Source organism: Myotis daubentonii, chromosome 2 (genome assembly GCF_963259705.1).
Source record: "Myotis daubentonii chromosome 2, mMyoDau2.1, whole genome shotgun sequence".
Lineage (NCBI taxonomy): Eukaryota > Metazoa > Chordata > Mammalia > Chiroptera > Vespertilionidae > Myotis > Myotis daubentonii.
In genome coordinates, this window is record NC_081841.1 from 10,941,440 (window position 1) to 10,966,991 (window position 25,552).

The following is a 25,552-nucleotide window of genomic DNA, read 5'->3' on the forward strand; positions in this document are numbered from 1 at the left end:
ACCGGGGCCTTCTGAGGATCGGGGTTTAGCTGCCAACTCCCGGGAGAGGGAGTGGCAGAGACAAGGATGGATGCTGGGGTTCGCTCCTCTGAGGAGCCCCAAGGCAGGAGGAAGGAAGTTGGCAGGTTGAACGCTCAGAGCAGCAGCACTCGGTGGCCGAGCAGCAGAGCGTGGGGGTCAGAATCACACGCGGTTGCCTGGCTTTTCATCCCACCCTGCCCCTGCCCGCTGGTGACTGTGGCACCGACACGTCCTGACCACAGAGTTATCCGTTTCTCTGAGTAGGGCAGGGGTCAGAAGTCGCCCTAGCGTTAGAAACGGGGCCTACTACAGGCTGCCCACCTTCTAACAGCAACTCGGTGTCTGTCTGTCTGTCTCTCTCTGTCTGTCTTTCTCCTCCTGCGAAATATACGGAGTGCTCGAGGCCATGGAGAGGGGCACACTCTAAAGGGTAAGGGTGCAGATAGGTCTCCACTAACTGACAGGAATGTCCAGTATCTTACCAGCCCCGCTGGGATGCCAGAGCAGTCTGTCTGCCAGCATCTTGCCTTTCTCGGGAACTCTGGACAGCTTCTCTTCGTGTGGAAATCCTCCTCCAGTCAGCGTCACGGTCAAGGCCCATGTGAGCAGCCACCTCCACATTCCCGCACATTTTTGGTTTCTTCTGTGCATTCCCGTCGGTCATCCAATGTCAAGTCCCCATTGCCGTTTCTTCCTCGTTGATCTGTTGGCCTAACAGCATCCTTCAGTTTATTAGAATAATGATGACTGCAGGCACCATTTTCCGTTCTGTCATCAACATTATCATCATCATCATCGCAAATGGACTGATAAGCGTGAATACCCCATGTTTTCAGTAATGTTATCTGCTTGGCATCCCATGCGTGCCAGGTGCCAGTTCCAGTGAGAATGCGGTGAAAGACACTGCAGGGAAGTGGATGCGTTCTGTCCTGTCTCGTGTGTGTGCTATGTTGCACGTGTGTGTGCATGTGTGTGCATGTGCATTCTGGTGGAACTGGACGTGTTTAATTATAAACGTGCTTATTTCTCCTGGTCTAGGGCCTGTAGAAGAGATTTTCTTAGTGGATATGATTCCAACCCTATCGAGCACTGATAACAGGGCCTGGAATTTAGAAAATGCTGCAGAAATATTTGTGGTTAAATAGCTAATCACTTCCCTCCTCTGCAGCCTGTAGTGTTTCCGAGGGGCCTCCCAGAGAAGTCTACGCCTGAATCCCTGGCATCTGTGAACATGAGACTCAGAAGGGATTTACAGATGTGATTATGATTATGGCCAATTTTCTTTAAATTTTTCCTTATGCCCCTTCCTCTTCTTCTTCTGGGACTTCAGTTACACACATACTAGACTGTTTGATGTCCCATAGCTCACTGAGGTATGTGTTTGTGTGTGTTTTTTTGTTTGTTTTGTGTGTGTGTTTTTATTTTTTTGTTTGTTTGTGTGGTTTGTTTTTTTCTTAGTATTTTATTCCTGGGATTTATTTTCTATATTTTGTATTGTTTTCTCTTACTGTTAATTCCATACAACGCATTTTCCATTTAAGATACTATGTTTTTATCTCTAGAAGTTTTATTTTTCCATTTAAAATATTTTTCCGTTTTTCTCCTCATTATGGTAATGTTTTTTCTCCTACATTCTTGAGAATGTGGAGCATATTTATAATAGTTGTTTTAGTGAGCTTCCTAATTTTTAACTTTCATTTTTGCTTCTCCCATGTGTCTTATTTCTGGTTCTGTTCTTATTGATTGATTTCTCTTATGGGTGACCCTTTCCTGCTTCATTGCATGCCTGGTAATTTACGATTGAATACCATACATTTTACATTGTGAATTTTACATGGTAGTTGCTGGATTTTGCTGCATTCCTTTAAATCATGCGGTACTTTGTTCTGAGATGCAGTTAAGAGTCTTGGAATAAAATCGACACCTGCAGGGAATGCTTTTAAACTTTTCTTCAGACATGTCTTCATGGAGTGACTTATCATCCCAGTGTGCCTGGGTCAAAGAGGTCCCCAGGACATGAGACTCAACTTTAGAAACGAGGGCCCAGTTCCTGAGAAACAGGACTTTCTGATTTAACACTAGGAAAGCTCCAAGCAAACTAGAACAAATTAAACATCCTAGATCTAGAGCGTGCTGTAGTCCAGGGCCAACTGAGTCCCACTACTACATGTTGAGGACACGACTCCCATTACAAGGTCTCACACCGCAGCTGGGAGAGCATGAACTGTGTCCGGCCTGTGAAGAGTCCTGGAGAGTGTTGAGTCTGCTAGTGTCTGGTGGTTCCTTCCTTTCGTACATGCTCAGATCAGCACTCAGGACTTGCAGACCTCCCTGGAGGTCTTTTTCCTGTGCATGCCCATCTCCTCCTATGTCCTGTCCTGCAAATTCTAGCCGCCTTGGCCTCCCTGACCTCCAGTCTCAGACTCCTCAGCTCAGTGAGACCATCAAGCCTGTTGGTATTCTCCCACGCTGCTCTACTGTCTGAAAGCTGCCTCCAGGCAGTTAGCCGAGTAATCAGAGGGATCATTCCATCTGTTTCTCTTTGCAGAGATCATAATCCTGCCATGCCTGCTGTCCACTGGCTGAAAACTGTTTTTTAATATATTTTGTCTGGTTTTCTAATTAAGATGAGAGTGTAAATATAGTCCCTGTTAATTAATTGTAGCCATAAGCAGTCCTTACTCTTTATATTTTATTAGAGGCCCGGTGCACAACATTCATGCACTGGGGGGTGGGGGGTGAAGGGGGGTGTTCTCAGCCCAGCCTGCGCCCTCTTGCTGTCTGGGAGCCCTCAGGAGATGTCTGAGTGATGGCTTAAGCCTGCTCCCCAGACCTAAGCCAGCAGTCGGACATCCTTAGCACTGCCACTGTGAGCCCAGCTTCTGGCTGAGTGGCGCTCCCCCTGGGAGAGTGCACTGACCACCAGGGGCCAGCTCCTGTGTTGAGCATCTGCCCCCTGGTGATCAGTGTGCATCATAGTGACTGGTTGTTCTGCCGTTCAATCAATTTGCATATTAGCCTTCTATTATATAGTATACCTCAATATATAGATATTATTTAATATGCATATTATATTTGAAGGGGTTGCTCTTTTTCTGGTTATACAGTTTTTTTGTACATTCAGTTTACTCTTACAAAGACAATGCAATATTTGAAAATAATAATAGCAACTGCCTTCTGTGTCTCAGCCCTGTGCTAGGTGTTTCATATCCATTATATCGAATCTTTGCAAAAAATTTTAAAGATCGATATTGCTGATATTATTGTCTTCATTTTAAAGATGTCAAACTGAGATTTAAAGCAGTGAATAAATTGCCAAAACTCAGTAGCTAATATATTGACCAGCTTACAGTTGAATGCAATCTTTCTGAATATTCCTGTATCCACACCACAATGCTTAGTGTGTAGTATTCAAACATAAGAACACAATTAGGGCCAAAATGTTTTTAAGGTCAAAGGTTAAGTTGGGCAGAAAATTTAAGTGACTCTGTAGATAATGTTTTACAGTTTAAGTGAATGGGTGGTGTTTTTGCGTGTGTGTGTGTGTGTGTGTGTGTGTGTGTGTGTGTGAGAGAGAGAGAGAGAGAGAGAGAGAGAGAGAGAGAGAGAGAGAGAATGTGTGTGTGTGTGTGTGTGTGTGTGTGTATGCATATATGTATGTGTTAGGTGCAGTGAATGAAGGAGCCTTACCCAGCCACATTGACCTTCTTTGAACCCTGACACCTTTGCATATAATACTGAAATTGCATTTAATTTCCTAAATTATCGCACTTTTATTCCCCGGACTGTCGTAACAAATTACTACAAACTTGGTGGCTTAAAACAACCCAAGTGCATGCTCTCACGGTTCTGGAGGCGAGAGCTCTGAAATCAAGGTGCAGCAGGCGGGCACTCCCTCTGGGGGCTCCAGTGCAGGGTCCTTCTTGCCTCTTCCAGCTGCTAGTGCCTCCTGGAGTTCCTTGGCTTGTGACAGTGTAGCTCCAGTTTCTCCAGCTCCACATACCAAGGCCTTCTTTCCCGGGTCTCTCTCTCCCCTTCTCCTCTTTTGTGAGGACTTATCCTTAGATTCAAGGCCCACCTTCTTCCAGGTTGATCTCCTCTTTTTTAAAAAAATATATTTTTATTGATTTCAGAGAGACAGAAACATCAATGATGAGAGGGAATCATTGATCGGCTGCCTCCAGCACACCCCCTACTGGGGATGGAGCCCGCACCCTGGGCATGTGCCCCAACCAGGAATTGAACTGTGATCTCCTGGTTCCTGGGTCAGTGCTCAACCACTGAGTCACGCTGGCTGGGCCAGGAGGATCTCCTCTTGAGATCCTTAATTTCCTCTGCAAAGACGGTTTCCAATAAAGGTACCATTTTCAGGTAGCACTGGTTAGGGTTTGCACATATTTGGGGGTGGCATACAGTTCAACCCACGACAGACTCTAGGGGAGCTCTGAAGCGCTTCGCAGTGGCTGCTCTTTAAGTTCCTCTCAGGAGGGCCAGCCTGCAGCCCAGGCATTGACCTCCTGTAAATACCCAAACTCCGCGATTGGGAAATAACTCCAGACACCCAGTCTGAGCAAGATGAATGTCTAACGTGGATGCCAAGCCTGAGGGTGTTTTCTGTCCAAGTATCTTTCTTTGCATTTGGGTCTTTGCCACCTTGAGTCAGAAAATGCTATCATCCAAGATTCTGATTCACTCCCTTCCTTGATCTACTCGGTGCCCAGCCATCCTATGTTGCAACTTTCTGCTAACCTCTGCTAACCTTTTTTCCCTCCAGAAACGCAAGCATCCACTGTTCTTGCTAATGCTTCTTTGTAATCTTGCCGGTAAAGTCTCTTAAACACGACGGGACTGTGTTTTTAAGGCATTAGACTTAATAACCAGGTCGTTACCACTGTTTACTAACCTGGGCTCATTTAAGAGGGCTCTGTGCTTTTCACCTCACCGCAGCATAATGAGGGTATTAATTAGGGCAAGAGACATAGCACTCTGGGTTTGCTCTAAGGCCGTGGTTCTCACCCTTCTGGCCCTTTACATACAGTTCCTCATGTTGCTACTTTATAACTGTAATGTTGCTCCTGTTATGGATCAAAATGTAAATATCTGATATGCAGGATGGCCTTAGGTGACCCCTGTGAATGGGTCGTTTGACCGCCAAAGGGGTCGTGACCCACAGGTTGAGAACCGCTGCTCTAAGGCCATCTGGGGAGATGGCTCGGGCTTTGGTCATAATTTCTGTTAAAATGTTTCCAAGGGGATACATTTCAGTCGCCAGGAAATGATATTTCCCTTCAATGTCAACTCCTTTTCTCTTTAAATGGGTTGCTTTTAGGTCTGTAAAATTCCCCACTGTAATTCACCTAATGCCTCATTGAACTCAACAGCAGAGGCCGTGGGGGGCAGCGAATGAAAGCACGGGCTGGAGCCAGACAGCCTGGGTCTACATCCTGGCTCTGCTTCTTCCTGCGTGACATTGGGCACATTAATTTCATTTCTGGCTCTTTTTTTTTTTTTTTTAAAATCTGGGCAAGGGTGAGGATTAAATGAATGTAAAATGCTTAGGTTGGTTTTTGGCACACAGTGAGTGCCTTATACATGTGAGCAGTTATTTTTAAAAATTTATTAAGTCCAAAGAACCTGCTTTTGCTATCTGCTGTGTAAAAGGCATGGTTTAGTGCTCTGGTCTTTCTAGGATGGGGTTACAGGTTGCACGCTGTCTCCCTGAGATTCGTATGTTGAAGTTCTAACCCCTCAAACCTCAAAATGTGACCTTATTTGGAGATAGGAATTTTTCAGAAGTAATCAAGTTAAAATGAAGTCATGCAACAGGTTCCAGTCCAGTATGATGGCTGTCCATAGATAAAGGGGAACTGGGATACACAGACACGTGTAGAAGGAAGACGAGGTGATGAAACATGGGAAGAAGGTAGCCATCTGCAAGCCAGGGAGAGAGACCTGAAACAGATCCTCACAGCCCCTGGGAGGAACCATCCCTACTGACACCTTGATTTTGGACGTCTAGCCTCCAGAGCTGAGAGAAGAAATTTCTGCTTTTAAGCCACCTTAAAAGTAATAGTACTTTGTTATGACAACTTTAGGAAATTAGTCCAGAGGGCCATGACACACATGGCTGTCTGCTAGGAGGGATGTACTATTCCATAGTGCTCCGGTTGCAAGGAACAGAAATTAACTAAATCTCGCTTAAGCAAATAATAAAACAAAGATGAACTTACAATGATACAGAGGCATCTCATAAAATCCAAGGGCAGGATTGCAGCTGGCACATAATGTCGACAGTACTCCCCATCTCACCCTGGCTGGGGGGCTCTGTTGGTTGGAGCATCATTCAGTGCATCAAAAGGTTGTGGGTTAGATTCCCTGTCAGGGTGCATACTAAGTTGCAGGTTTGATCCCCAGTCAGAGCATTAATGGGAGGCAACTGATCAATGTTCCTCTCCCCTCCCCTCCCCTCCCCTCCCCTCCCCTCCCCTCCCCTCCCCTCCCCTCCCCTCCCCTCCCCGCCTTTGGCCCTCTCCCCCTCCACCCAGTTTTTTTTTGTGCTTCTTTAATCCAGATGGCAGAAAACATGGTCCCCATTTGCACTTGGGTTTGCGTATTAAAGATACAGCCCCCTAGAAAGGAACTGCATGGATCGCTCAGCGGATTCTAATTCTAAGGGAAGGGCATCATATTCCCGGCCTGGGTCAGGCGCCAGCACTACCAGCTGGGACCAGGGGAACAGTATTTCAGTGCGCAGACATGGTGCCCCTACTGTAACCACATGGATGGAGTGAGGGGAGGGACCATGACCTAAAAAGGGAACCGATGGCTGGTAACCTGAGGAGGCTCCCTTAACAGTGCTGCGTGCTCACCTAGCTGCAGCGCCCACCACAGCCTTGCAGGAAGCTGCAGAAGGCCAGGGGAGAGGTCATGCTGACAGCACTTGGCCTCGTCTAGTCCTGGAGCTAGAGTTTAAATATATATATATATACACACACACACACACACACACACACACACACACACACATTGATTTCAGAGAGGAAGGGAGAGGGAGAGGGAGATAGAAACATCAATGATGAGTGAAAATCATTGGCTGGCTGTCTCTTGCACGCCCCCTACTGGGGATCGAGCCCAAAACCGGGGCATGTGTCCTTACCGGGAATGGAACCATGACCTCCTGGTTCATAGGTTGACGCTCAACCACTGAGCCACACTGGCCAGGCGAGAAAGCACGGTTCTTTGAATCAGAGACGCGTGGTGTCAAGCCAGCTTTGCCTTTTATTAATTATGTAACCTTGGCCATGTCCCCAAGCCTCTCGGCACCTCAGCTTCCTCATCTTTCAACAAGGGAAGTAAATAATACTGCCAACTTCCTAAGTTTCAAGTGAGCTATGAATGGGTCCGTGGCAACATGTAAGTGCCCAATAAATGTTAGCCGTTCTTAGCATTATTCACATCTGCTGAATCCTTCTTTGTTTTGCTTTCTCCTTCAGGCTGAATTCTCAGAGTTGAACCTAGCTGCCTATGTTACTGGGGGCTGCATGGTGGACATGCAGGTCGTGAGAAATGGTACCAAGGTGGTGAGGTAAGGAGGACTGAGACTCAGGGCCCCTTCACCTGTGGGGGATTCCTCACGGAGCCAACCCCTCCATCCAGTGGCCAGGCCCTACTTCTGAGCTGCTGTGCTTTCACATGTAGAATGTCTGCTCTCTGAGTGTCAGGTGTTGTTGCCATAGAAATGACGAGTGGCACGAACAATATGGGGCATTAACTGGGTGCTCTGGCATGAGCCATGGGCTTGGGGAGAAAGGCTGCGTTCTATCCCCGGCTTTGTGGCTCTGTTTGGGTGTGTTTCCCCGCCTCTTACCCCCTGATTCTCGGCGGCGGCATGACGATAGCAGCACTGAAGTAGGAGGCACGCCTGTGAGAGCATCCTAGTCTAAAGTGCAGCACAGATGTAACGGCTTATTTTAATGAGCTGCGTCCTGCTTCCAGCAGTATGGCAGACGGCATGCCCCTCCCAGGACATCAAACCTAAAAGTGCGGGATCTGATGTTTTCCAAGAAATCTGTGTATGGTGTATGCTGAGCTGGAGGGGGGGCGAGGGGATTCTTGAGACGTCCAGAAATGTCAAGGACGTGGAAATGCACGGGAGAGAGAAATGGTTGTGCTAATAGAGTCCCATCTAGCGAAGTACCCAGGGGATGGTGCACACTAAGTCTTGTGAGGGTTTCGATGGGGAAGAAACAGGACTCAGATTTGGGGAAGTGGAGAAAACAGGAAGAACTTGGAGGAAAATATGGCATTTATTCTGAGCCTTGTCAGATCGTGGGATGGGGGAGTTCTGTGCATTCCACGGGTAGGAAACAGTCTGTAAATTCAGACAAGCAAAAAAAAAAAAGTGTGTTTGGGAGATTATTACAATTCAACTAATCCAGCCATCACTTCCCGAGTGCCAGCCTTGTACAAAGAAAGACAGTACGTGGCTTCCTAGTTCCAGTGATGGTGGACTAGGTTATTTGGACTAACTCTCCCACACTGAAAACAACTTAAGAACTGGTTTTAAATAATAATAATCTTCAAAGCCTTCAAGGGGTTGGCACGACAAAGAGTTACCCGGAAGAGAATGATGGGGAAATGGAAACCCAGAGAGAGAAACGAGTACGAAAGCTACCTTTTCCCCAAGAGTCTTTCTAAGTCTGGCCAGGGTTGACGTTGGTTTTGATCACCAATCAGGGCAAGGGAGACAGAGATCAGCACCCAGGGCCACTCAAGGTGGGGAATGTGATGATAGACCGTCCCCATAAGCTGAGACCCAAAGGATACACCTTCAAGGCGGATGTGAATTACAAGTCGATGAACCCTCACAAGTAATTGTAGTTTGGACTGCAGTTTTATTGGTTTTCCAGGGACTCTCACGCATGGTAATCCCAGACAGGCCAGCAATAAAGGCTGTCTTGTGTAGAGCAAGGCGCTTTCAGCCTAGGCCTCAAATAATTATTCAATGGATTTTTTTTTTTTTTTTGTACAATAGCTAGCACAGAGTCAAAGATGAGCAGACACAGACACCATGAATGAGAAGAAACAGAACAATAGACGATAGAAAGAAGCCCTTATAGCTCAGGGTACTGGAATTATTAGGCACTGATTCTTAAAATTTTTAAAAATCATACATATTAAGTGGAAAAAAATCAGGTTTGAAGATATATGCAGGGAATAGGAAACTATAAAAAGTGACACAACTGCCCGCCCAGCATGGCTCAGTGGTTGAGGGTTGGCCTATGAACCAGGAGGTCACAGTTCGATTCCAGGTCAGGACACATACCCAGGTTTCGGGCTCGATTCCCAGGAGCGGGTATGAAGGAGACAGCCTATCAGTGGTTCTCTCTCATCACTGATGTTTCTGTCTCTCCTTTCCTCTCCCTTCCTCTCTGAAATCAATAAAAAATAGATATTTTTAAAAATAAGTGACACAACCAATTTTTTTAAAAAACCAAATAGAACTTCTAGAAATAAAATGTACAATATAACCCACATCATTGGATGTGTTGTGTTTAACAGCATATTAAACACCACTGAGAAGGTGATAATACAGTGAAATGTAGAGCTAGAGAAATGATCCCAAATAAAGCACAGAGAGAGAAAAAAAAGATCAGAAATCTAGAAGACATGGTTTGGTCATGTGAGAGGATCTAACATTGAATCAGAGTCTCAGACAGAGAGGGAGAGTGGAGCAGAGGCAATATTTTACGAAACTATAGCTCAACATCTTTCAGAAAGATTCCAAAACACCAAACACAGAAGCACAACAGGTTTAAAGGAGAATAAATAAAAAGAATATCAAGGCACCAAGAGACAATAGTGTAAGTGCAGAAAGGTGAAGGAAAATAAGTAGAGCCAGAGTCAAAAAGGCAGCCGCTCTGATGGGACTAACAGACTAACTCAGCTCCCAGGCGGCAGCGGGGAGAGTATCTTAAAATAATCGCCAACCTATAACCCCATCCTCAGGGACACCTCTTTTATGAATGATGGCAAAATAAAAACATTTACAAAGGAAGACCCTCAGTGAGGGAAACTGTAAACCAGTGGTTCTCAACCTTCTGGCCCTTTAAATACCGTTCCTCATGTTGTGACCCAGCCATAAAATTATTTCCGTTGCTACTTCATAACTGTAATGTTGCTACTGTTATGAATCATAATGTAAATATCTGATATGCAGGAGGGTCTTAGGCGACCCCTGTGAAAGGGTCATTCGACCGCCAAAGGGGTTGCGACCCACAGGTTGAGAACCGCTGCTGTAAAGTATGAGCTTTAGGCAAAAATAAAAAAAGTAATCCCAGAATAACCTAAAGCATCAAGAAGAAAGAAGAGCAAAGGAGATAAATGTTACTAAACATTGTCTTCAGAATAATAATAATGATGTCTTATGAAGGATTAAAATATGAGGGGTTAAAATATACACCAGTGAATTAGTAGGGACTAGGGGGTAAATTAAGGTGTTCTGAGGCCCTTGTATTGTCAGGGAGGAAAGTCAATGTGTTGATTAAAAACAAGCTTTGAAAAATCAAAGATGAACTATTAGGCACTAATTCTTAAATTTTTTCCTGCCCTAGCGGGTTTGGCTCAGTGGCTAGAGTGTCAGCATGTGGACCGAAGGGTTGCAGGTTCCATTTCGATCAAGGGCACATACCTTAGTTGCTTCGTTACCAAAATAAGATGGTAGACTTAAATCCAAATATTGGATTGATATCAGATTGATTCCTGGCTCTGGTTGGGGAGTGTGCGGGATGCAATAAATCGATGTGTCTCTCTCACATCGATGTTTCTCTTTCTGCCTCTTTTCCTCTCTTCCACTCTCTCTAAAAATCAATGGAAAAAATATGCTCAGGTGAGGATTAACAACAACAACAAAAAAAGATGAATCATGTAATTTCTAAAAAAAAAAAAAAAAAAAAGTAGTACTTAGCCCTGGCTGGTTTTGCTCAGTCCAGTTTGCTCAGTGGTTAGAGTGTTGGCCTATTGCACTGAAGGGCTTGGGTTTAATTCCAGGTCAAGGGCACGTATCTCTGTTGCAGGTTCCCCAACCCCTGTAGAGGCGCGTGCAGGAGGCGACCAATTGATGTGTCTCTATTTCTCTCCCCCCTCCTCCCTCCCTTTTACTCTCTCTGGAAATCAATGGGGAAAATATCCTCAAGTGAGCATTAAAAATAAATGTAGGACTTAAAAAGTACAAGAGAAAAAATGTAAATAAAAAATGAAGTCAAGAAAAGAGGAGTGCCAGCATAGAGAAGGTGTTACAGCAAAATAAGATGGTAGACTTAAATCCAAATATTGGATTGATATCAGGTTGATATCACTGTGAATGGCTTGTGCAGCAGTACTAGTTACTAAAATATTGAACTCTTTCTATACAAGTTGACAAATAGCTTCTGCCCTGAGCCCTCACCCCACGGATGGACATGGTCATTGGGTTGCTTTTTTGTCTCCCAGTTCACTACATTCCTGTCCCCCGGTCCATATCCTTATTCCTCCCGGGGTCAGAGGACGCCCAAAATTGTCGGGGAGACACAGGCTTGGAAGCAGTGGTGGAACCCCGAGAGCAGATGCTCCGTTCCTTCTGTCCCTTCATGGCTGCAGATCCCCTAGAGCTGCCCTCTCATGGCCACTCGTGAGAACTGCAACCTCCACAAAGTCCCCTGTGAGTTGTTAAATATTCTATCACCAGTAGATCAGTAACTACATTAAATGTAAACGGGCTAAATGCTCTGGTTTACAGAGCATCTGCAGTGAGATTGCCAGAGTAGATTTTTTTTAAATCCAACTATATTTCATTCAAGAGACTCATCCAAAACATAAGAATGTAGAACTTTTGAAAGGGCAAGGATTGAAAAATAGATACACCATGTAACTAACTACTACTGGGCTAAAGAACGCTAGCCAATGTAGCTGTATTAATATCGGGGGTACAGTGACTTCCAGATGAAAAGCATTACTCGGGAAAAGAAAGAAATCCACTAGGAGAAAGGATGCATGTACCCAGAAGGGATCATTTTAAAGGTTCTATAAGCACCAAATTAAAATGCCACAAAACTGTACTTCAGCAGTTGGCAAAACTGTGATGAGCAAAAAACAGTGCCCCGTCATGGGAGATTGTGAGAATGGCGCTACGTATATATATTCATTCACTTCTCACAGCAGCCTCATTTTGCACATAAGACTATTTTTAAAAACACACACACAAAAAACACACAACAACAACCTAAAATGCAAAATTTCAGAATCTGTATAGGTTCCTATTTGGGATTATTTGTGCCTATGCCCTGCCCCCTCTCTAGGGAAGGATTGAACTGTCTTCTTTTGTAATGTGTAGGAACCAGAACATCCATCCCATTAGTCCTCACACTTGTCTGCGGGTGAGAATCACGTGGGAATCGTTTAGAATCCTGATGCTCAGGCAGCATGTCAGGCCCGTTACACTGGAATCCGCGAGGGGAGGGTCTGGGCCTCGGTGGTTCCCATGGGCATGCCTGGTGGGAGACCTCGCAGAATGCCCTCGCCTGGCACTGCCCTGGGGTGGTCAGCTGTGAGGCCAGGAGCCTGCTGGTGTGCTGCCTGAGCAAGAAACACCTCGCCAAATAGACACCTCCATGCCTCATGGCGGACATGCCGTCTTCTAAACAGACAAAATTGTTTGCACAAATACATTTACTACCATGTTCCGGGTGTTTCTTAATCAGCCAGCAGCCCAGCATTTAGGAAGGGCAGGCTTTGAAGACAGTTGTTATGATTGAATTGTGTCCCACTCCACCTCCCCCCCCAAAGTATTAAAGTCCTCACTCCTGGAACCTCAAAATGTGATCTTATGTGGAAATCGGGTTGTTGCACGTGGAATTACTTACGATGAGGTCACGCTGGAGTAGAGTGGACCCTTCATCCAGCATAACTGGTGTCCTCACAAGAAAAGGGAACTTTGGCCACAGACACAGGGGAATGACGTGTGACGGTGGAGGCAGAGATGGAAGTGCTACATCTACAAGCCAAGAGCAACAAGGATGGCCATCAGCCACCGGAGGCCGGACACAGGCATGGAAGAGATTGTCCCCCAGCTCTCAGAAGAAACCAGTCCTCGCACTACCTAGATTTCACATTTCCAGCCTCTAGAACAGTGGTTCTCAACCTTCCTAATGCTGCGACCCTTTAATACAGTTCCTCATGTTGTGGTGACCCCCAGTTTCATTGTTACAAATTGAACATAATGAAAGCATAGTGATGAATCACAAAAACAATATGTCATTATATATGTGTTTTCCGATGGTCTTAGGCGACCCCTGTGAAAGGGTCGTTCGACCCCCAACGGGGTCTCGAGACCCACAGGTTGAGAACCGCTGCTCTAGAACTTGGAGAGAATACATGTCTGTTGCTTTAAGCCATCCAGGCCAGGGTCCTTGGTAATGGCAGCTCTAGAGAGCGAATACAGCAGTGCTTCTCCCTGGCATGCCAGCTCCTGGAGAGCTCGTTCAAGTGCAGATTCTCAGCCAGCAGGACTTCAGGGAGGACCTGAGGTTCTGAATTTCCCACGAGCTCCCGGAGGAAGCCAGTGCTGCCGGCCTGCAGACTCCAGTGTGAGCAGCCAGTGTGGACCAGCGCCCCCCCCCCCCCCCCGCCCCCGCCACGCTCTGTGGGAGACCGACCTCGGGTAGTCAGGGCTGCGGGGCAGCGAGTGCGGGCACAGCCCAAGCCCTCAGATCAGGGCTCCCCGGGCGGTTTAGATTTCTTCTGTCCAGGCCCAGGATGGTGCTTGCGGTCTCAGCCAGACAACTTGCTTTGGCAGGTCCCAGGTTACAGACCCGTGAGAACGTGCACACCAGCCAGCTGCCCCCTACCTGACTCACAGGGTGACCTGTAGGTGGGGAGTCGTTAGGATCTCCCTCAGGCATCCCGTCTGGTGCCAAGTCCGCTCTGTGGTCTCCCAAATAAGGGTGTTGAGCGCTGCTCTTGACTCCCAGTGTGTTCTTTCACAGAGACCTTCGGCACGTCCCAGGGTGCAGTGGGAGCGAGGCCTCCGTCCTCCAAAGTCTTGCTCACGGGGAGCACCTTCAGGGGAGGGGCCCAGGCTTCGTGGCACCCCAGCCCAGCTGGTTTTCTCCAGCATCGATTCCTTTTGTTTTGGGGCACTGCGCCTCGATGTTCCCTGGGGTGACTGACCCCTCTTTAACTAACTTGCAGTCTGTGTGGTGTCCAGAGCGGAGGGCACATGAGCAGCCCTGGGGCCCCGAGCACACTGGGCCCCGAGCCAGGCCAGGGAGGCTCCGTGGCGAGGCTGTTGCTGGAGTTTCTGGGTGAGACACGTGCATGCTGAGCTGGTGGCCGGGACTGCTGAGGGGCAGCTCTGTTTCTCTGAGAGGGAATGATCTGCTGAGGCTGAGGCTGAGGCTGAGGCCAAGGCAAAGGAAAACAGCCGAGAGAGAGAAAGTCCGCAAGCACCTGATGATATATTCAGGGCCCTGGGCCCAGACTCAGCCCCCTGTTGCCTCCTCCTCTCACCACACACACATTTCTCTCCGATGAAGCCAGCTGGAGTTGCACCTACAGCATTCACGAACTCTTATTTATTTAACAAACCCTTTATAGCATTTCCTACGTGCCAGGCGCTGTTCCAAGCACTTAACATGTATTGACTCGTTTCATCCCCTCAACAACCCTGTAAAATATGTACTGTTATAATCCACATTTTCTAGATAAGGAGGCTGAAGCGCCAGTAAGTTGGGTAATGGAATCAAAGTCTCCAGCCAGTAAGTGGCAAAGCGAGGACTCGAGCCTCAAAGTCTGACCCGGAGCCGGTGGGTGGCACCGCTGCCCTGGACTGCCTCTGTGAGGAGGGGAGGCTGTGTCATGGTCAGAGCTGTTTAAAGAGGCAGGAATGGAAGTAGAGTTACTAGACTTACTCCAGTAGGTTTCATCTAGACTTGAAGGGGGAGTGGGGTTGGGACTCACTTGAAGTCCTAATTGTGGAAGAACTCGGCTACCTCCAAAGTCAGGGCATGGAAGCAGGCAGGCACCAACCTTCCCTGCCTTCCTGTCGCCTGCTGGGGCCTCACTGTGGCCCGTGTCAAGCCGAGAGCAGTGAGCCAGAGAGCTGGGCTGCTGCTGTCCACAGAGGCCTGCCTCCTGGGGCTCGGAGCAAGGCAGAGGGGAGTGGTGGGGGCAGAGGGACAAAAAAGAAAATTACTCTCTTAGGAAATCATCAAAACAGACTAAGTGCCCGTTCAAGTTCAGAGTCTCAGTAGTGCTTTGTGAACGGTAAAGGATTCCATTCGATTGCTGAAATCGTCAGTAATTGCAGTAAATTGATAGCACCCCTTACTCTGCTTTCTGTCAAACACCCAAACTCGGGGTTGCCTGCTCGCCAGCTCGAGCTGCGAAGAGCAACCTAGACGCCCAGGGTCTCAGTCAAGTTGCAGGATTCCATTTCGGAAGCCGAGCAGGGGCCACCCCGGGGCACATGAAGGTTCGTGCTTCCTGGATGGCTGTGGCCACCCTGGGCCCACGTTCAAGCCTGGCTCCACAATGGAGCGTTTAAAGGGGCAGCCGTGCCCATCCAGACGGACGGGATTCGAAACACAGGACAGGGGAAACCAAGAATGAGAAACACCCAGGAGGCAGCTGTGGATGAGGCCCCGGCATTACGCAAGCCCTGCTCTCAGTCTCCAGCCGTAGGCAACCCCACATTACAGGCGCTCGTTCAGACCACAGCGGCTGATGCTGTGCGTCCTCTCATCACAAGGTCAGACCTCGAGAGGGTTGAAGAGAGGGAGCCAGGAAGCCTAAGTAACCCAAGACCTCGAGGAAAGGCATCAAAGACTCAGTACACACCCCCTCTCCCCCAGGACCACCCCAGACGTACTATCTCCAGGGAGGATGTTTGGGACAAGATGGAAATGCTTGGACCAGTCCCAGAGAAGAGATTTTATTCAATCTTAGAGGTCTAGCCTTAGGAGAGTCCCTTAGAGCAGCTGTTCTCAACCTGTGGGTCGCGACCCCTTTGGCGGTCGAACGACCCTTTCACAGGGGTCGCCTAAGACCATCCTACATATCAGATATTTACATCATGATTCATAACAGTAGCAACATTACAGTTATGAAGTAGCAACGAAAATAATTTTATGGTTGGGTCACAACATGAGGAACTGTATTTAAAGGGCCAGAAGGTTGAGAACCACTGCCTTAGAGTTTCCTAGGTGTTCCCATTTTGCAGATGGGAAAACCAAGGCCTGGGTGACTGTCCAAATCCTTCTAGCTCCAGAGCTCCTGAGCTAGGAGCAGCTCTCAGGGTTTCCGATCTCTGTCCTGGGGCCCCTCAAGCATCCTACCAAAGAATGTTCTAGAATAATGTGCCTTTACTCTTTATTTCATGCATTGTCGCCCAGTGTTCTGAGAATCCCAAACTTGGAATTTCAAATTACAGATATTCATGCATTCAACAGATATTATAGAGCACATTCAGAGTGCCGGCCACAGTCGGGCAACTGCTACAAAGAGCACGGTTTCTGCTCTGTGTTCTTGGTCTGTGTCTGTTTGGAAAAGTGCTCCCTGTAGCTCTTCTAAATGGTTAACAACTCCACTGAGCTTTTCCTACTTTCTGTCCTTTCATTCATTAAAGATGGGCCAGAGGATACAGCCGTGGGCAACACAGACAATGGCCCTTGTGGAGCTGAGATTTAAGTTGCAGAAAACGCACAGCAGACAAGAGAGCAAACATGCATTCTAATGGCAGGTCGTGAGAAATGGTCGAAGCCAAAGAAGAGATAGACGGGCTGGTATTCAAGACAGTAGAGTGAGCAGGGGAGGCCTCTCTGAGCAGAAACCTAACGAAAGTGAGCCTAGTGATCCCTGTGAGTTTGGGGAATGTCTCTCTCTCTTCTTCTTCTCTTCTCTCCTTCTCCCCCTCCTCCCCCTCCTTCTCCTCCTCCTCTCTCCTCCTCTCTCCTTCTCTCTCCTTAGAGTGGATGTGCACTCAGGAGAGGGGCAGCTTTGGGGACAGAAGAGGCAGAGAAGGGCCCAGCTGGTGTGGCTCAGTAGTTGAGCATCCATGAAGCAGGAGGTCAGGGTTCGATTTGCAGTCAGGGCACATGCCTGGGTTGCAGGCTCGATCCCCAGTTGGGGGCGTGCAGGAGGTAGCCGATCAATGGTTTTCTCTCCTCATTGATGTTTCTTTCTCTCCCTCTCCCTTCCGCTCTCTGAAATTAATACTAGACACACACATATTAATTTTTTTTTTAATTTTTAAGAAGAGGCAGAGTAGCAAGGCAGAGACCTTCCTTGGCTTGGCACACTCTGGTCCATCAGGGTCCTGTTTCCACACCCTCTTCTCTGCCTCTCCCCTGCAGGTGAATTCCCCCCCCCCCCCGCCTTTGTAGGTGGGGTGGCTTCGTGGCCCAGAGCCCACATGCGGGGCAGGGCTGACTGCCAGGGTGGGGCTGGCTCTGCCTTCAACAAGCTGTGAGGCCCTGGACCAGTCTCTCTACCTTTCTGGCTCTTGGCTTTTCCACCTGTAAAGTGGGAACAAGGAGCCCTTACTTCCGAGGGAGATGTGTGAAGCAGGCAGAGTGAGTCTGGCGGACAGTCTTTGCACCTATTTTTTCTTCTTCCTCACCTCCCATCAGATTTCTGATCAAATGTCACTGCCTCAGGGAGGCCTTGCCAGACCCTCCTCTCCTTGCTCTTCAGGACCCACTGTGCATTTTTTTCTTTGAGCATTTATCACTGCCTGACATTATAAATAGATGATGTGTCATTGATTGATTGAGAGGGGATAGATTATATAGATACATTAATATATTATTATAACAACTAGAGGCCTGATGCACAAAATTCGTGCAAGGGTAGGCCTGCCTTCCCCCGGCTGCCTGCAGGCACCCAGAACCCTGGCTTCCCTTGCATCCCCAGTCCCTCAGCCTGGCCTGCGCCCTCTCGCAATCCAGGGCCCCTTGGGGGATATCAGGCTGCTGGTTTCAGCCTGACCCCCTGGCCTGTGGGGATCGGGCCGAAACTGGCAGTCTAACATCCCTGGAGGGATGTGTAGTGTGCGAAGCGACAGGTGGCCTGGGAGGAGCCCGAGCCCGGGCTGGACGCTGCTCCCACTCATCCCGGCCCCGCTGTGCCTGCCGCCACCGCTCAGTAGCGCTGCTGGAAGCAGGAGAGGCTCATGCCACCACAGCTACACTTGCCAGCCATGAGCCTGGCGTCTGGCACTCGTCAGTCGCTTTAGCGGTGCTCCCGCTGTGGGAGCGCACTGACCACTGCCTGAAATTATAAGTAGATGATATATCATTGATTGATTGAGTGGGAATAGATTATGTAGATATATTAATATTATAACAACTAGAGGCCTGACGTTCCTGCCTTGAGCGTCTGCCCCCTGGTGGTCAGTGCACGTCATAGCGACTGGTCATTGGGTCACTTAGGCTTTTATATATACACTGAGTGGCCAGATTATTATGACCACCCCATCAGTACTTCATTGACACTTCCCAAAATACTGACTATCGAAAACTTCCTAAGCAAATACTCTCAAGGTTTTATTATTATTTGCATAACTAATTCACTTCATTGTACTGATGGGGTGGTCATAGTAATCTGGCCGCTCAGTGTACAGATGTAGACTAGATATATACATTAATATAATATGTTAAATATGATATATAAAATATAGGACACATTATACTATAGATATGCTATTATGTAGTTTGTTTTGTTCCCACTGTATTCCCAGCCCCTAGAACAGCGTCTTCCACCTATCAGGCTCTCAGTAACTGTTCGGTGAACGAAGGCATGAACCAACCCTTAACCCATGGCTGGGTGTCCGTGTTCTCGTTGGTCTCCCTCATTGTGACTGATTCGGGAGGGTAATGGTTATTATTTACTTCTCACGTCTCCACTGGACTGGGCCTTCCTCGAGGATTAGGTTAAGGGCTGTTTTTCCAAATTGTACCCCCAGTGCCTGGCACAGTGCCCACGTCTTTGCTGAAAGCAGACCCTTGAAAGAAATAAGATTCCCACAACTTTGCAAAGCAGAGTGCTCATGGCGGAGAGGCCTCCAGCGCCCGCTTGCACCCGGCGCGGACTGCTGACCAGCACACCGCCCACCGCCCACCGTCGCCTCTCCCCGGCAGGGACAATGAGTCATTGAGGGTCCCGGCACAGCAGCCTTGTGGGGGGAAGGCGTCTATCTATCTCTTCGCCCAGGACCTTTGCCCTCCCCAGTGCCGGAGAAAGCAGGATCCCGGGCCTGGCAGAGGTGGGGCGTGGGAACGGGAGAGAGCCGCCCAAGAAAGAGACAGGGAGAGTCTGTAAAGAAATGCCAGGCTCCGCTGCCCATGCGTCTCCGGCCAACAGGCCAGCGCAGACCTGCCAACTCCCCCGGGAGAGGGAGCGGCACTCTGACGAGAAAAACGCTGCGGCTTCTGGTTCCCATGATCAGAGGTGGATGGAGGAGACCTGTGGGGCCACCGCGAGCCCCTGCCGCTCCTGCACACCTCCCCTGCTGTCGCCGGGCCAGCGAATGGCCCCAGCGCGGGTCCCACATCCCGGTCCTCCCGCTCCCACCTGGGACGCGCTCCCAACCTGACACACCCACTGTGGGGGAAATTGCCCCGATGCCCGCGGCACCGTTCGGCTTTGGCGTCCTGGTCTTCTCTCACTCAGAAGCAGGCACCTTTGCTAAAAGGCCAGTGGGTCCCGGGACTTCCCAGTGGCAGGTAATTCTATCCCCTTTGGAAAGAAACGAAGGTGCCCTTCTGAGAAGGGCAAGGCCTCGTCCGAGGTCACACAGCTCACCATTGGGTGCGTGGGATTCAGACTCCCATGATGTGACATCGCACTACCCTTCTCCCGGTTAGCACGGCTTCATACTGGGGGAAACACCACTGGTGTCAAGAGTCCTGGGTTCGAATCTTGACGACTCACTGTGTATACGACTGCACAAGTAACCTCACCTCCTGATTCCCAGGTTCTTCCTTTGTGAAGCGAAAATAGTGGCTGCTTTGAGCACGAAAAGGGAGAAAGTCCGCGGGTAGCTGAAACACCATGGGTGCTCTCCCCGTGCCCTCTCTGCCCCTTCTTCACCCTTCCTGGTGGGAGGGGGAGAGAGGAGACTGTGCAGGGCCTGCTCCCACCCCAGCAACATGGTGGAGTGATCCCTGACAAGTTGCTAAACTGTTTTTAGCCTCTGTTTCTTCATCGAGGCAGGTCCATCCACTTCCCGGGCTTGGTAACCCACCAGTTCAGTGGATTTCACTCCTTTTCATGAACGTGAATCATTTAGAAACCCCCTGCCCTACCTTTAAACTGTGGGTGCTTAGCTCTTACTCTCATCAAGTCGGATTCCTGGGTGGGGCCTGCACGTTATGTTGTTCAGCTCTACCTGCGAGATTCCAAGACCAGGAGTCCAAGGACCCACTTTGAAAACTACTGCCCAGCCCGGCTGGTGTGGCTCAGTGGTTGAGCATCAACCTATGAACCAGGAGGCCATGGTTCGATTTCCAGTCAGGGCACGTGCCCTGGTTGCAGGCTCGATCCCCAGTGTGGGGCGTGCAGGAGGCAGCCGATCAATGATTCTCTCTCATCATTGATGTTTCTGTCTCTCTCCCCCTCTCCCAAATCAGTAAAAATATGTTTAAAAAACTAAAAACCATGGCACAAGTAGCCATGACGAGGAGCTGCAGGCAGACAACCAGAACTCAGGGCAATATGTTATTTTAACGTGACCTTCATAGTTTTAACACAAATGTGGAAATTTTGCAGCAGGCGTGAACAGACCCATTTGAACTTGCCTCGGGGAGCGAGAGGTTCGGTGTCTGGCTCTCCCAGGACTGACCGTGGGGCCATGGAAGGTCATTGTTTCCTTTCTGAGTCCGTTTCCTCATTTGTAAATGAGGGCGGCAGTTCTACTTCCTAGGACAGTTGAATGAATCACAGCAGGTTTTGTGCATCTTGTGCAAGTTTTGTACATAAACGTGTGCGTGTCATATACTTGCTCCTGTCTGACGTAATGTATACATGTTAGGGGTCATGTGAAGATGAACACTTTTTTCTGGGACATTTCTTTATTTTAATAACAAATAATATGTCTGTGCTGCTAAACCTGTGTCCTGGCATTCGGGACTATATCCTTTACCTTCTGTAGTGTTTATACTGATGACAGTCAAGCGTCTGAGAACAAAGTTAGGCCTTGGACAGTCAGCCCTTCACTCAGCCTCAGGGAGCGGACCATTGCTACCATCCCTGGGGTATACGGGGTCTGTCGACCCCTGAGTTTTTCCTACTGATGGTGACCATGTGTGTTTCTAACCTTTTCTCTTATCGGCTTAAAAAAAACACCTCTAGTTTGATAATATCACTCTCGCTCTCTCTGCGTCAGCCACGTCAGCTTTGTCTGTGCTCTCCTGTCCTCACCTGTTCTCTCCTATCACCGTCCTCACCTACTCTGTTCCATCTGCATGGACAGTTCTTTCCTCTCCATCTCACCTGGAAAACTCCTGCTCATCCCTCAGCTCTCACCTTAGTGTCACGCCTTCAGAGTCACCGCTCGCACCTCCCAGTGTGATGTTCACCGTGCCTGTTCTCAGCGGACTTGCCGTCAGTCTTCTTGGGGTGAGGGAAGGAACCTATATGAACAGCTGTTTCAAGCGCTCACTGTGCCTCAGGCATTGTGCCGGATGCTTTACATTGAGTATTTTCTTTTTTAAAAATATATTTTTATTTATTTCAGAGAGGAGGAGAGAGGGAGAGAGATAGAAACATCAATGATGAGAGAGAATCTTTGATCGGCTGCCTCCTGCACACCCCACACTGGGGATCGAGCCCACAACCCCGGGCATGTGCCCTGACTGGGAATCGAACCGGTGACCTCTTGGCTCCTGGGTTGACACTCAACTGCTGAGCCACACCTGGCTGGGCTGCACTAATTATTTTCAATTGTTGCATCCTTCCTGCGTGGTCAGTATGAGGAGCTGCATTTTGTAGGTGGAAAATTGAAGTTCAGACAAGTTCAGTATCTTCTTACCCAGCATCCCACTGCTCATGAGGGGCGGAGTTGCTGTTTGAATCCAGGTCCATCGGAATGGAAAGCCCATGTTCTGAGCACGGTGCCATGCCTGCCCCCTGCTTCTTCATGCTGGAGCCGTGTTTGGGCCTCTGTCGGGGGCAGGGTGGGTGGCAGGGTGCTGGGCTTTCCGGGTGGGTGGGCTGGTGGCTGCCCGTTTCCAGGGGTCAAGGGTCAGGGAAGAGGTTGTTGCCATTTAATTACGTGCAGCAGCTGCTCTGCAGTGGGGCAATTACCACATTTGTTCACCATATGATGGCTTGGCTCCCAGTCAGGTCCCCAGAGAGCCATGCAGCCGTCCTTCTTACCACCCTCTGTGCTGAGGGGCGGAAGTATAAAGAGGAGAAGTGACCACGTGGCTTGCATTGGCTCTGGGCGATCACATGGAGCTTCCTGACTGTGCCACCTCCACGCTGCTCCCCTCCCCCAGCTTCCCCCCCCCCCCCACTCTCGGGCATGGGGCAACCGAGACCTTTCTTTGTCTCTCCTCCAGCCAATTTCTTTTCCTCTCCCTGTGCTTCTCCCCAGCAAATGCTGAGGCAAGAGAAGAGGAAGGGTCTCCGTGTGAGGTTGTGCGGCCTGTGCACTGCTCACGGGTGCCTTCCAATGGGGCCAGACGCCCAACTGGTCTCTGATCACCTGTGCTCTGCCCTCTGACTGATGCATGCAAAGATGCCCTGTAGGAAAAGGCTGGAGAGTGTGGCTCGGGGAAAAGACTGTTCGATAGCCCTGGACTTGGGCAACCAAACACCTCCTCCCTCCTTGGGGTCTGTATTCACCAAGATGCCCGGACTGCAGACGTCTTGGAAACGTACATCACTGTAGTCATCATTAATACCATTATCAAGGCCTGAGCTCCTTCAGCAGATTATGAGGACCAAGGCCCTGACCTCTGGGTTCAAGGGCAAAGCCATTTTGACAGGGTGTTTACGACCACAGTGTTCAGTTGAGCAAACGTGGATTCGGGCCCTCAGCCTGTCGCTTACAGCTGTGTGACCTAGGGGCACTCGCTCCCCCTCTCTGAGCCTCAGTTCCCTCATCAGGAATGGCGCTTATAAAGACTGGTTGTCATTACTTATGCAAACACGATGAAAATACCAGCAGCAGTTGCTTCCTAGGCACCTGCCATTGTTCCGTGCACCTTTGTAGGGATTCATTCTTTTACTCCTCTGAACAGTTTATTTTCCAGATGAATAATCTGAGGCACAGAGAGATGAACTAACTTGCCTAACGCCACACAGCAGCTGACCTGGGAAAGCCGGGATTTGAGTCAGGGCCCTTCTCTAACTCACCAAGCAAAGCACATAGAAGTCAGGTCCGGCCCCAAAGAAAGTGCTCAATGAGCAGAAGCCGGCCCTGGTCTTAGTGGCAGCTACAGCCACCAGGGTCAGAGGCTGCCAGCACGTGGGGCCATTCTATAGACCAGCGGTTCTCAACCTGTGGGTCGTGACCTCTTTGGGGGTCAAGCAACCCTTTCACAGGAGTCGCCTAAGACCATCGGAAAACACATATATAATTACATATTGTTTTTGTGCTTAATCACTATGCTTTAATTATGTTCAGTTTGTAACAATGAAAATACATCCTGCATATCAGATATTTACATTACGATTCATAACAGTAGCAAAATTACAGTTATGAAGTAGTAACGAAAATAATTTTATGGTTGGGGGTCACCACAACATGAGGAACTGTATTAAAGGGTCATGGCACTAGGAAGGTTGAGAACCACTGCTATAGCTCCTCTGCCATGTCATGTGGTTCTCAGACTCTGTTCCTCAAGGTACCCAGACTCTGTTCCTCAAGGCTTCAGACTGTTCGGGGGCTGAGTGGGCAGGACTCCAGCTCCCCCTTCTCAACCAATCACCTTCTCCCAAGGGATCAGATGCACTTTCATCTATTTATATATTAAAATTCCAAGTAAACATTTGTTTGGAAAAGAACTCTGCTGCCAAGTAAGAGTTTAAGCACATGTGGCCCAGCCGAACCCACTCATTTTTAGATGCATGTGCCACAGAGAGGGCAAATGCCTTGCTCACGGACACACAGCAAGTGTGCCGGAGCCAGAGCAGCGGCTGTTCGCCGAGCCTCCTTCACCGTCTTGTTCTTTCCCCTCCGTGGCAACTGGAGAATGTCTTTTGCTCACATCTCCCAGCCCCTTCATCCCAGGGCACGTCCCCCCGTCTCCACGCACACCGCCTGTGTCTGTGCCTGGCCTGGGCACACCCTCCTGCACATGCTGACAGGTGCCCCGTCCCGGCCACCACCCTGCTCCCACTGCTGGCTCTGTCTCTCGAGGTGAAGGTCGGGCCTGAGCTCCGAGAGGAAGGAGGCTGACAGTTCCGCAGTGTTCATGGGATGCATTGGAGAAATGCTAAACCAACAGTCTTTGGAAATGCAGGCCTAGGGCCAGGCACAGAGCTGGCCAGTCTCAGTGGGAGTTGGAGGGGGGTGGTTATTCTGAGGGGGAATTAGTGTCTTTTAAGCACTGGATGAAGACATTGTTTATTCATGATCCTGGGAGCACAAAGATAAAGCATGCATAATGGATTTGGGGTCTCTCAGCAGAGAGCTCTGCTCCACTGTCTCCATCATCATCACAAAGACTCAGGGCCATCCACTGAGGCGGGCAGTGTGTGTGGATTCTGCCCCGGCAGTGCACTGTGGGCGCAGGTTAGGAAGCTGAGGTTCAGAGCGGTGAAGGAACTGGCTCAAGGTCACACCCGCGGATGGGGGAGCCAGAATTTCACCAGGTTTCTCTAACTCCCAAATTCACACCCTTTTGATGATGATGAGGTTCTCAAACTGGGACCCTGACCTCTAGGGCCGAGGGCAAAGCAGTGAGGCTGGATGTTAAGGCTGTGGATTTAGATCAAGACCACTGAGATGCTCTAACTTGGGGTGGGTGGTATAGTAGGTGCAAAGGTAGTTAAGACATCCTAGAAACACGCCACCGTCCAGTTAGCTATGAGGGCAGGTTACCATAGCAACAAGATCCCAAGAGTCTTGGCCTGTAAGAGGTGCAACAGAAAGGCAGGACATTGTGCTCTGGACTGGCTGGTGTGGCTCAGTTGGTTGGGCGTCGTCCTGGGCACCAGGGTCTTGCCAGTTCAATTCCCAGTCAAGGGCACATGCCCAGGTTTCAGGCTCCATCCCCAGTAGGGGGTGTGCAGGAGGCAGCTGATCCACGTTGACCCATGTTACCCACATTGATGTTTCTCTCTCTTTCTCCTTCTCCCTTCCTCTCTAAACAATAAAAATAAAAAATCTATAATGCTTGGGTTCACATCCTCGCTCTGCCCTTTCCTGGCCGTGTTGACCTTGAACACATTTTAAAAGCTCTCTGTGCTTTCATTTCACCATTTGTAAAATGGACATGACAAGGAGTTTCTCCTTATAGGGGAGAATAAAATAATATTTGTATTAACT

General features: G+C 49.0%; 1 protein-coding gene across 1 annotated transcript in view; it reads left to right on the forward strand.

Moving 5' to 3' along the window:
- SYN3 (synapsin III) overlaps positions 1 to 25,552 on the forward strand; it is a 387,944-nt gene that overhangs the window by 74,332 nt on the left and 288,060 nt on the right. Inside the window, 1 exon segment of the mRNA XM_059681741.1 lies at positions 7,515 to 7,606. Within this exon segment, the coding sequence (XP_059537724.1) occupies positions 7,515 to 7,606 (92 nt within the window).